At 41.3% G+C, this 12,284-nt stretch overlaps 3 protein-coding genes across 3 annotated transcripts; 2 read left to right on the forward strand and 1 right to left on the reverse strand.

Moving 5' to 3' along the window:
* The first annotated feature begins 3,215 nt into the window (after positions 1–3,215).
* On the forward strand, positions 3,216–3,805 carry LOC105700155 (histone H2B). The gene has a single exon (XM_012425784.2). The coding sequence runs from the start codon at positions 3,275–3,277 to the stop codon at positions 3,644–3,646; it is 372 nt and encodes a 123-aa protein (XP_012281207.1). The 5' UTR covers positions 3,216–3,274; the 3' UTR covers positions 3,647–3,805.
* A 2,719-nt stretch (positions 3,806–6,524) lies between these two features.
* Positions 6,525–8,673, forward strand: LOC105700162 (histone H3). The gene has a single exon (XM_023431978.1). It carries the CDS (start codon positions 6,555–6,557, stop codon positions 6,963–6,965), a length of 411 nt encoding a protein of 136 aa, XP_023287746.1. The 5' UTR covers positions 6,525–6,554; the 3' UTR covers positions 6,966–8,673.
* Positions 8,674–8,791: 118 nt separating this feature from the next.
* LOC105700154 (histone H1) lies at positions 8,792–9,716 on the reverse strand. The gene has a single exon (XM_012425783.2). It carries the CDS (start codon positions 9,527–9,529, stop codon positions 8,849–8,851), a length of 681 nt encoding a protein of 226 aa, XP_012281206.1. The 5' UTR covers positions 9,530–9,716; the 3' UTR covers positions 8,792–8,848.
* Between the last annotated feature and the right edge of the window lie 2,568 nt (positions 9,717–12,284).

Consider the following 12,284-nt stretch of genomic DNA (forward strand, 5'->3'; position numbering starts at 1 on the left):
CAACGCCACGGACACTCCCAAATTAATTGCACAGCACCACATAAATGCGTTAAATGCGGGGAAGGCCACCCGTCATACACCTGCACTAAAAAACGCGACATTCCCCCCACATGTGCCAACTGCGGAGGCCCCCACACCGCAAACTTCCGGGGATGCCCCAAAATCCCAACCCCTACCCCCAAAACCTCCAATTTACCCCCACCACCCCCTCCCAATAGATGGAACCATTCCACCCCAGCTGCCACTACGCTTTTCAAACCCACCAACCCAACCCCTAAACCCCCCACCCCCCTTAACACGTTGGAGGAATTCCTAACTAAACTCCAAGCCCTCTCCCAACACCTCACTACCCTCTTAACTCACAATGGCCAATAAACCACATCCTCTACGCATAGCCTTCTGGAATGCAAACGGCCTACTCCATAAAAAATTGGAATTATCCACCTTTCTCATATCTCACGACATAGACGTAATGTTAGTCAATGAAACTCACCTTATCCCCTCCCAAACACCCAAAATCCAAAACTACTCCCTATATAAAAATGATAGACCAACTCGTGGTGGCGGCACCGCCATCTACGTAAAACATTCCATCCCCCACTATCCCGGACCTAACCCATCCACACAACACATCGAAACCACAGCAGTATTCATAAACCCCGGCCCCCCCCTCGGACGCCTCCTATGCATCTCCGCATACAAATCCCCCCAAAAACCGCTCCTGAACACCGATCTCAACAAGCTCTTCCCAGACCCCCACCCAAGGCTCGTGGCGGGGGATCTCGACTGCAAACACCCCTCCTGGCAAAGCCGCAACACCAACTCCAACGGACAAATTCTCAACAGATATGCATCCTCACATCACCATAATCGGCCCCTCCTCACCCACCTACTACAGTGGCGAACATCGCCCAGATGTCCTAGATATAGCCATCCACCAAAACCTCACACTACAACCCTTTATCACGACAGTCTCCGAATTAAGCTCCGACCATAACCCTGTCATCCTCTACTTCGACAATCCCATCTCCCCTCCCCCGCCCACCCAAAAACGCACCGATTGGCAATCCTTCGCCACACTCATGAATGAAATAGGCCCAGTCCCAAAAATCCTCAGCATAAACGATCTCGAAACAGCAATTTCAAACTTCCAAACCACAATCAAACGTAACATAAGCGCAGCCTCCACCGGCCCCCCTGACCACCAACTCCCCCTCCCCCCCCCCCCCCCCCCCATCCGCAGACTTATCAAATTGAAAAATCGCGCGAAACGAATTTTCCAACGCACACTCTACCCTGAAAACAAACACACCCTCAACTCACTCCAAACTAAACTGAAACGTTCCCTTCACATCCATAATAATAAACAGTGGAACCGAAAAATCCTCTCCCTCTCCACCAACGATAACTCCCTCTGGAGAATGTCCAAAATCCTCCGAGGCAAAACTTCCTACCAAATCCCTCCACTACATGGTCCTAACGGGCTGGTATACTCCCCTCGGGAAAAAGCCGAAACTCTCGCCAACTATCTCGAGAGTCAATGTCAAATAAACCTCACGCATGCTGACCTTAATCACGTCGACAAAATCGAGTCTACAGTGAACAGATTCCTCCGCACCCACCCCACCGACTACATCCTCCCCACATCTCCCCCCGAAATCCAAACCATCATAGCCAAACTCAAACCCAAAAAAGCCCCCGGCCCAGACTCTATCCCCAACCAAGCCTTAAAAACCCTACCCTTCAAAGCCATACTACACCTAAACTCCATACTCAACGCCATGCTCAGACTACACCACTTCCCCACCCAATGGAAAAATGCCAACATCATCCTCTTCCTCAAACCCCAAAAAAATCCCACCTTCCCCCAAAACTACCGACCCATCAGCCTACTCCCTTCCCTCGGAAAACTCGCCGAAAGAATCATCCTCAGTAGACTATCCAAAATCATTAACAGCCTAGAAATCACACCAAACTTCCAATTCGGATTCCGCTCTCAACACTCAACGATACACCAACTCTCCCGAATCCTCGAATATACCTACCACGGTCTTAACAACAACCAAGCCACCGGAGCAGTTTTCCTCGACCTGGCCAAAGCCTTCGACAAGGTCTGGCATCACGGCCTTCTCTTCAAAATGATAACCGCTAAAATTAGCCCCAAATTAATCCACCTCATATCATCCTATCTACAAAATCGTACCTTTCAGGTCAAACTCCCCGAAGCGACCTCCTCCCCCAAAGACCTCGATGCCGGAGTCCCCCAAGGCGCAGTCCTCTCCCCCCATCTATTCAACCTATACACCCACGACATCCCCCTCACCGAAAATACTATCCTCGCTCAATATGCCGATGATACAGCAGTCCTCTCACGCTCGTGGAGTGTAGACCTCCTCTCCAAAAGAATCCAATCCTCCCTGGACACTCTCGAAGAATGGTTCACAGACTGGCTTTTTGAGGTCAACCCCGAAAAAAGCTCAGCCATCATATTCACCCGAAGACTAAAACACATCCCAACTCAGGACCTTGAAATATTCGATCAAAACATACCATGGAAAAACCAAGTCACCTACCTAGGTGTGATCCTAGACAAGAGACTCACCCTCTCCCCCCACATACAATCCGCGGCTTACAAAGGACGCGGCTCCCTCAACTCCCTGGCCCCCCTCCTCTGCCGGAAAAGTAAACTCTCTCTATCCAACAAACTCCTACTATACAAAACAATTACCCGACCGATCATGCTCTATGCGGCCCCCATCTGGGGTCACGCAACCCCTTCAAAAATCCACTCCCTCCAAATCATCCAAAATAAGACCCTCCGCATGATAACAGGCGCGCCCTGGTACGTCCGAAACTCAATCCTCCATCAAGACACCAATCTACCTCCCATCACCACCGTTATCCAAAATCAAGCCAAAAAATTCTACCCCACCACGACCAATCACCCAAATCCCCTCATACGCCAAGCCACCGACTACGATCCACAACTCCATATTAAACCCAAACGTCCCAAAACCATCCTCCCTGCCACCTGAATCTCCACCAATAGCCGAAGGGCTCCCCTCTCACGAAACTGCACGCTTAAACACGCTTAGCAGGCTCCTATCCAATCAAACCACGTTCCCCCCCACTCACAAGATGACGGGGCGAAGGTCTATATAAAGACCGGCCCATCACACAAAATTCAGTTCAGTTCAGTGCTCCGCACAGTTCAGTCACGAGACTCAACGTGAGCGCATCTGTTTTTGTATAATTCGAATCTTTGGTTTGAAACATGCCTCCTAAGACGAGCGGAAAAGCTGTGAAGAAGGCGGGGAAAGCCCAGAAGAATATCAGTAAGACTGATAAGAAGAAGAAAAGGAAGAGGAAGGAAAGTTACGCCATCTATATCTACAAGGTCTTGAAACAGGTTCATCCTGATACTGGAGTTTCAAGCAAAGCCATGAGCATCATGAACAGTTTTGTGAATGATATTTTTGAGCGTATTGCCGCGGAGGCATCACGCCTTGCCCATTATAACAAGCGATCTACGATCACTTCTCGCGAAATTCAGACAGCTGTTCGACTTTTACTACCCGGTGAGCTTGCCAAGCACGCCGTAAGTGAAGGTACCAAAGCTGTCACCAAATACACAAGCTCAAAATAAATCACTGGATCGACCGGCCCTTTTTAGGGCCCCAAATCAATCAACTATGTTTGGAACTCTCATGATATCGATTACTGAATATATGCATACGCTTTCAGTCCAAAGTAATCTATCTTACTATTCTTTCCGATGTGTTTAATGTATCAAAATGTTTTCATATATCTATCAAATTGAACGATTCCGGTTTTATGTTTCACATTCATAACAAATGTATTAATTAAATGAATTTAATTTTATGTACTTGCCTCTTTACATGACAAGTTTTGAACAATTTATTCCTACCGGAAAATAAAAAAAGGAGTTTAAAAGTATATTCTGCTTCGTATGACATTAATGTTTGACATTCCCAGAGTTTAGTACTCCTTTGCCAGTAAGTCAAAAGTCAAGTGAAGGTTTTGTAGGGATATAGAAATGAGAGAAATAACTTTACTTTAAAAAAGGAAAAGAAACTAAGATAGCATTTATTACAATATAAGGTACACCATTCGAGTCCGCCGTTTGACTTTCGCCCTTCGATTCGTTCGTCGCCGTCGTTTTCGGACTGCCTCCCTTTTCTTCCAGGGTAGGCCTAAGACCTCGGTGCCCTAAAATACAGGGTGCACGTGAGCTGCACGTTTTCGAAATCGTCGAAGGTTCTTCCTTCGAAGAACTTTTCTCTTTTATTATTTTATGGTCTACTAGGCGCGTCCAGGTAGACTCCTGTGAGTCCCTTCTTAAACCTAGCTAAATAACTCAAAGGCTACTTCTGGTTACTACAATTTTTAGCCTCAAAATCCATAAAATGTACGTCCTTGACGTTTCAAGACATACACGGCATCCATTACGGTGACCGTCTTCCTCTTTGCGTGCTCGGTGTACAGTGGCGGTCATAAATGCCTTCCCTGTGAACACGGGGCTGCCAGGGCACAATGGGAAGGCATTCATGTCGGCCAGTGTACGTAACTGCATCACGAATTACGTTCTCAAGAAAAACTTGAAGAACATCTCTGGTTTCTTTGTAGATCAGACCTGAGATACGTTTTACACCACCACGACGTGCAAGATGACGAATGGAAGGTTTGGTAATACCCGGAATGTTATCACGGAGAACCTTCCTGTTCTCCCTCCTTTCCTCCCTTTCCACGGCCAGTCTTCTTGCACAATTCTTACTGCAGTCAAATGTCTTCGACGAAAGAAACCTTTCGAAGGACTTTTCACTCTTGAGTATTGAAGTACTGATGTAGGAGTATCGTACTGTTTGTCCTTTCCTCCCGAAATAAAGGTGTGTGGGAGTTACAGCAATTAGTAGGGTGAATGATCAATTTTTTATCGCTTTGAGACCCGAAACTGAGTCCATGTAAGGTCTTTGATCGAGTTATGAAAAAATATAAGAGAATCTGTCAACGGATCCTTTAATGGCTTAGATTAATAAAAATGCACCAATAGTCATTTACGATGACTAATATATCTGTGTTGATGCAAGTCGCACGTAACGATGGAGGGCAGTGCTGCCGGCCTAGGTTATCCTAAGGAACACAGATTCCCGATCCTTGTTTGCTTTTGGCGCGCAAGGATCCTATTTTTTGATGGGATGACTGAGGTGGTCGCGGTCCTTTTGATTTTTGTTTAGACTCCTCGAAGTCTGATTTCGTTTTGATGAGAAAGTTATGCTACTTGCTTAACCGGAGGTGGAGGTGTAAGCAAACGCATCGCGATTGATGGAATAGAATATAAAGGGAGGGTCCGAAATTTGCCAAAAGCGACGTAGAGGGTGGACTATCTTGTAACAGTAAATCGAAAAATGTGCGCGACACATTTTGCAGCTGGGAGCGAGGGTTCGAAACGGATTAGTATATATTATAGGGACACGGAATCTATTGAAAAATGAAGAATAGATTGTGTTGCTCGCTACTTTAAGCTAGAAGGTTCCGCGGGCGGTAATTCCCTTATTGCAGGGGCCATAAATACCCCTTTTTCGGATTGGCGCGGTAAGGAAGTCGGACGACCCGCTGAATATAATTGCCTATTGTTAGCTCGGTGTAAGGAACGTCGCCATGTACATTTAAGTTTCAACAACCTGTAAACGACTGTATTTGTTTTGAAATCAGTGCTCAAAATCTTCATGTTGCACGTGTGCACATATGCCAAGAAAATAGATATACATTTAAACACAAATTTTTAAATTATCGGGATTTTAGGAGTAATGTTGAGAACAATTTTTGTTGTTTCTTTTGTTGTTTTGTATTGGTCATACTCATTTTTTTTTACAGTCAAATAACGTATATTGCTTTATTTTTCTAGTTTTAATTCATTTTTAAATAATCTTTTAACAGATTAAAATTCCAGTTTCAGACGGCCACTCTAATAAGCTCAAAAAGTTATTGAACGCAAAGTATACCTAGGCAGTTCTTTGAGTGAATATTCAAGTTTTACAAGAAGGAAAATATCTTACTTGTCAGTATCTTTATATGGGAAGTAATTGGACGCGTATATTGTATTACATTACATTTATTAGAAAAACTCACAAAATTATATAAAGTGTTTCGTAGTCATTTTAAAGCTTTAAAGATATTAATAATTTTTTTACTTGATACATTCTACTTATAATATTTCTCTATGTTTCAGAATATATATAACTACTATATTTAGCACACTGCATAATGTGTAATCTTTTAAAAGGTTTTAAAAAGCCAATATCTAACATTAGTTTAAGTATTCAAAATGTAAAATTATATATTAAGGCATTAGGTGACCAATTTTTACAATTCTAGACGTTGTGTAGAGAAGGGGAGGGGCTAAGGCAGTGACGTCTCCCCACCACGGGGTATCGACCAATCAGCGCGCAGCATTGCTGCTCCACCGTATATAAAAGAGGCGCGGAAGGCGCTGTTTCATCACTTTCGCTTAGCTCTTGGCATTCGAAAGTACTATGGCACGTACCAAGCAGACAGCCCGTAAATCTACCGGAGGTAAAGCTCCGAGGAAGCAGTTGGCGACAAAGGCAGCTCGTAAGAGTGCGCCTGCTACTGGTGGAGTAAAGAAACCCCATCGTTATAGGCCAGGAACGGTAGCTCTTCGAGAAATCCGTCGTTATCAAAAAAGCACAGAATTGCTAATCCGTAAGCTACCGTTCCAGCGCTTGGTTCGTGAAATTGCTCAAGATTTTAAGACCGATTTACGATTCCAAAGTTCTGCAGTTATGGCTCTGCAAGAAGCCAGTGAAGCTTATCTCGTTGGTTTGTTTGAAGATACCAATTTGTGCGCCATTCATGCAAAGCGAGTTACCATCATGCCAAAAGACATCCAGTTGGCTCGTCGCATTCGTGGAGAACGCGCTTAAATTAAAATACTATACAAAATGGCCCTTTTCAGGGCCCCAAATACTTCTTCCTAAGAACATCTTGAGAGCAATTTAGTTTCCGGTACGGAAAGTGAAAAGTAAGTTCTACAAAATACTTTAAACTTCAATCTATGCATTCAACCCAATATAATTTAAATTAAAACGCCCACATTCGGTTATGTTCACTTTCATTAATAGTAATTAAGTTGATATCTCTATTTACAAATTAGGATAATCGTAACACTTTGTGCTATCAATTCTTAAAAATGTTAGGGAACTGCAACACATTTGTTGAATTAAAGGTTAGAAAGCTAATGTGTTTGAAATGTCCTTGTTTTCACGATTAAACGTTAAATTTTTTAATTAAACTCAATGTATATACCTAATAAGTTAATCTGTCATATCGAAGTAAGATAACGTTCAATCAATAGTTTATATATAATGTTTCACGCATGCTTTTACAGAACGACTTAAAATACAGTAAGAGTAATTCATAAACTTAAATTTTCTATAAATATACGAATTGGACTCTGTCTTAAACTCGAATCTTCCCTTACGTATTTAGTTTCTGTTACTTGGAAAATGTTTTCTATTCAAGGAAATCGTCATGATGAACTATCAGTATCAACAATTTATGAGGGTTTTGAGGTTATTTTTTTAAATTTAAAAGACTTCGGGAAATAAGTTTTGAAACCAAAATCTTTAAGCCTGCTATTTATATGGATTAACTTAATTGCTTGAACGACGTAATTCGAGAGTCCTGTCATTAAGAGCGTAAAGAGAGGTAAAGGAGGAAAGTACAATGCTCATTCCAGATAGGATTTAAAAAATTGTATAAAAGATTAAGATTGTACATAGCTAAGCCCAGAACAAACTTTCTATAACAAAGAATGGATTATGTTTGCGGAAAGGATTTCATGGGGTGCAAGTACTCCGCACCAATCACGTGGCGCTATACGAGTGACTCTGGTTTCCTGGCACGCCATTGGTGCGCTCAATATTTCCACAGCCTGTTTATGATGGGTCGACTTAATGCGTCGTCGCGTAATTAAACGCGGTAATTAGATTAGCCAAGTCTCAAATAAATAACAGCTTACTCTTTTATTGAACGGGTAATAATTGTAAAAAATCTTACACTAAATTGATGAATGATATTTCTTCTGAATACTCATTTACAACTACGTGCGAACAATTTTGTTCGCTTCTTTCTTTACACCTTAGCAATTCGTATTTACTGTAAAAACCCCTGTATATTTAAGAAATTATTTCAGGACGCCAGAATTGTATTCAAGAATAACATATCAAGTGATATGTTAACGAGAACTTTTGAAAGAGTCCAATATTTGACTAATCTTGTAATAAAAGGAATAAATGAATAATTTACTTTGTGGTCATTTTAACATCCAAATGCTCGATTATCAAATGGTGTGCTAAGGATGTGTACCTCTGATATTGTATGAGATAGATGCAGTGATACCTTTACGTTTTACGAAAAACACGTTAAGATATAACTGCGAATTAATAATAGCTGACGATATATTTTTCAATTTGCAAATGATAGTCAGAATATGAAAAATTTGACCGAAAAAATTAATATGAGAATACAAAAAATGTGGTTGTGCGAGAAATCTGTATTGTAAAAGAAATACAAAATTACTAATGACTAAAGTATGTACAAAGAAATAATTAACAGTAATATTTGGTTCGAAGCAATGGTGGTAAAATTTGCTTAATTCAATTACACAAATATCTTTTTCCAAGATACTTTGTAACATTTCAATGTCAATTACGAGATCAGATTGTTCTTACGAGAAACATTATGGTGGCCCTGAAAAGGGCCCTTTGATAATTTTCGATCTCGTGGTTCATGGGAATTATATAGTTCATTTTTTAGTGACTCCCGCTTTCTTGGGAGCAGCTCTCTTAGGCTTGGTTGGAGTTTTCTTGGGCTGCGCGGCCTTGGGTTGCTTTTTTATCGGCGATTTGGCAGCTTTGGCTTTCGTAGAGGCGACGGTCTTTGCCTTGGGTGGTTTCGCAGCTGGGCCTTTTGCCACTTTCCTCTTTTCGGCACTACTGCTGGCTGCGGTCTTTTTGGCGATAGGCTTCTTCGGTGTAGGAGCTTTCTTAGCAGCGACGGGCTTTTTAACAACAGCAGCTTTCTTGGGCGGTGCCGCTTTTACGGTGACAGCCACTTTTGGTTTCGTGGTCTCCACAACCTTGCCGGAAAGTTTGAAGGATCCAGCAGCTCCCTTGCCCTTGGTCTGCACCAAGGCGCCTTTCAAGACAGCAGCTTTGAGGTACTTCTTGATGAACGGGGCCTGCTTCTCCGCGTCAATTTTATACGTGCTAGCGATGTACTTCTTGATGGCCTGGAGAGATGAACCGCTGCGTTCCTTCAAGCTCGAAATGGCGGTTTCGACCATCTCGGCGGTGCGCGGATGCGTCGGTTTTGCTCGCGGCTTCTTCGACTTCGGTGCGGCCGCTTTCTTCGTCGGTGCAGTTTGCACGCTCGGGCTATTCGTCCCAGACGCGACGACGGGAGATGCGGTTCCTTTCTCGCTCATGGTGATCGCTCTTCTTGCCGACGTACGTTTAGCGACGGGAATGCTGCTTTTCTGACGTATCTTCGGAGTCGGTGATATGCTTGTTCTCTGACGAGATCGCTGAGAATCGCTCAAAGTCAATGATTGTTCTCTAACAAGGACCTTCACTCATCTGTTCACAAGCTCTAACTCGTAGCGCCACCTCCGCCGAGAATAGTACGGGAGCGCGGACCATGGAGAGAGACCCTACTGTTCTTGCACGCGGACCGGTCTTCGCTATTCCCTGCGAATGGTACGACATCGATTGTGTTTATAACGATTTCTCTATTTTTCCGATGATTTTATGCCAAAATGTCATCGTTGTTGTAACACGGAATATTTTCAGATGCTGTCTGAAGGAAATTCCCAGCCTCGGAAGGGACTGAAGCACGATAAATTTCATGCAATGGATTGGCTGCGTGAAGAGTGCAAGTGCATTCCGATTAAAGAATGCTTTGTAATTTATTGTAATTAGTGGTTTATTGCACTTTTCTGGATTTAGTGGGTGCGCACGATTAGTACGATTAAGAAAATATCGAATTGATGGGGCTCGCGGGTCGAATACGGACTTTTATTGCCGTGAGTTTCTTGGCCTCAGGTCGTTGCTGAATCACTGGCAACGGTCGATGTGCTTGTTGATATTTAATCGTGTCAGGCTTTGGTCCGAAGATGAATTTGTTTTAAATGTTCACTTCGAGGCCGTGTGATTTAACTTTTATTCCTGAAAATTCGGCTGCTAGTTCGGAGAATGTCGATTCTTGTTGTGATTGGGAACTATTCCCGAATAATTCTCAGTTTTGACGACTTGATATATGCGACCCAGTCTGGGGATTTTCAACTTTGTTTAAACTGAAAGTTTGTATAAGTGCTGAAAGCATGAAATGCAATAAGTAGTGTTTCTTCGGAATACACTTTAAGAAAATGGAACATGCTCTCAAATATTTTGTCCGCATATCGTCGAAACTGCGTAGAAGAATAAGTAGCTTTCACATTACTACTTCGTGAATTGCAGACTTATTGGATGAGGAAAGGTAATTGAAAAGTGAATTAACACATGAAAAAATAGATGTTAAGTCTTTTTTATTTTTTATCCATTTATATTTAGGTCCTGTGTAATTCAGTAAACTGATATGCATAGGAAATTTGTTGTACACGAATTAGTTTAATGAATGTACAATTTAAATTAATGATTTCAGGTCTGTAAAGTATTAGAAAAAGTAAACAGTCGTATCGTCGGCTGATAAAAAAGCATCCCCGACAACCAATTGACTCTTTAATAGATACCTTTTAAATGAAGATATCCCAAATAGATGTGATGAAGATACTCGAAAAATGAAAATGACAAGTAAGAATTTAACACGTACACACGCAGAAAAAGAATTTATGGTCATAACAAGAAATTTGACTTGCAGCAACAAACGCGAACACTTGACAATGGGCCAGCAACATTTTTGTCCAGGAACACTTTTGTTATATCGACAACAAAAAACGATTACTTCACTAGGGCAACACAAATTCTATTCACGGTTGCAGTATTCTTTTCCAGTAACAACAAATTGTACATCACTTATCCGTATGAATAGAAATAAGATTATTTTTTTGGCCGTTGCAACAAATTCATTTGCTAATGTAGCAAGCATTTTGTCTAAAGAGAGCCTTCCAGTGGTTACATCTACGAATCAATAATTACAAACTTTTTTGCTGTCAGTGCGATTATTTCTGCATTAAGAACAATCCTTAATCAACAATGCTGTTTTTGCTAAAAATTCAAATGTCTTTTTTTCCGTGTAGATATAAGCCTTGTGTAAAGTGTTTATCGAGTGTAATAAATATGAATGGAATACATCTACTAATTTTTATGATCACGATTACCAACTTACAACACTCTCGTTCTGTTGACTGCAGTTAAATCTGAATTACATATTAATTAAGGTGACCAGAATTTGAAAATGGTTTAGAGGAAGAAGGCGAACAGAATAGGATTCAAAATTTCACAGTTCCATCGTAAAGGGACGATTTTGTTTTCACTTGATACCTGATTTTCCTACAAGCCCAGTTTACGTAGAAGAAATAAATCCTCTGTAAATTTAAATTCTGTTCTATTCTATTCACATAAGATACTCTGACTTATATTGAATTCTATAAAAAGAAATATAACTCTAATTTGTTTGATTTCTTCTACTTCCGGCAAACAACATCTGTGTTAAATTATTTTGTATTCCGTGAAAACGAATGCATTAGAGTTTTGTTTAATTCTGTCTAGTTTTTAAAAAAAGTCCTATTTAATAATCAGGAATTTGTTGAGCGTATTCGGTCCCAAATCCGCACTTTTTGTTAAGGCACCTTAGATAATATTTAAGGTGTCCCAATAAAGCACCAAAAATAAGCTTTCGTTATTCTCCATTTATTTTTGCGACTTTTCAATTAATAATCTAAACTTTTCGATTTTTGTCTTGTTAGGAACAAAATATAAAATGTTTAAGCAAATGTCAAAAAGTTGTATGTCTAGAGAAGTGCTAAAGAAGGGTAAGGAGTACTCTTGATCATTTTAGGAAGACCCAGGAGTAGCCAAAAGATCTTCCAGACTTCCACATCCCATGGAAAACTATGAATTTTTTAATCAAGACTTTCATTTAAAGAAAGTGAGGAAGGTATAACTTTCTGCCTTGATAAAAAAAAAGCAGTTGTCCATGGAAAGTTTGCCAGTTTTTCAAAAGTGCAATGTTGAAGGCTTAGA

This window comes from Orussus abietinus, unplaced genomic scaffold (assembly GCF_000612105.2).
Source record: "Orussus abietinus isolate OABI.00-Male unplaced genomic scaffold, Oabi_2.0 scaffold201, whole genome shotgun sequence".
In the NCBI taxonomy this organism is placed as follows: domain Eukaryota; kingdom Metazoa; phylum Arthropoda; class Insecta; order Hymenoptera; family Orussidae; genus Orussus; species Orussus abietinus.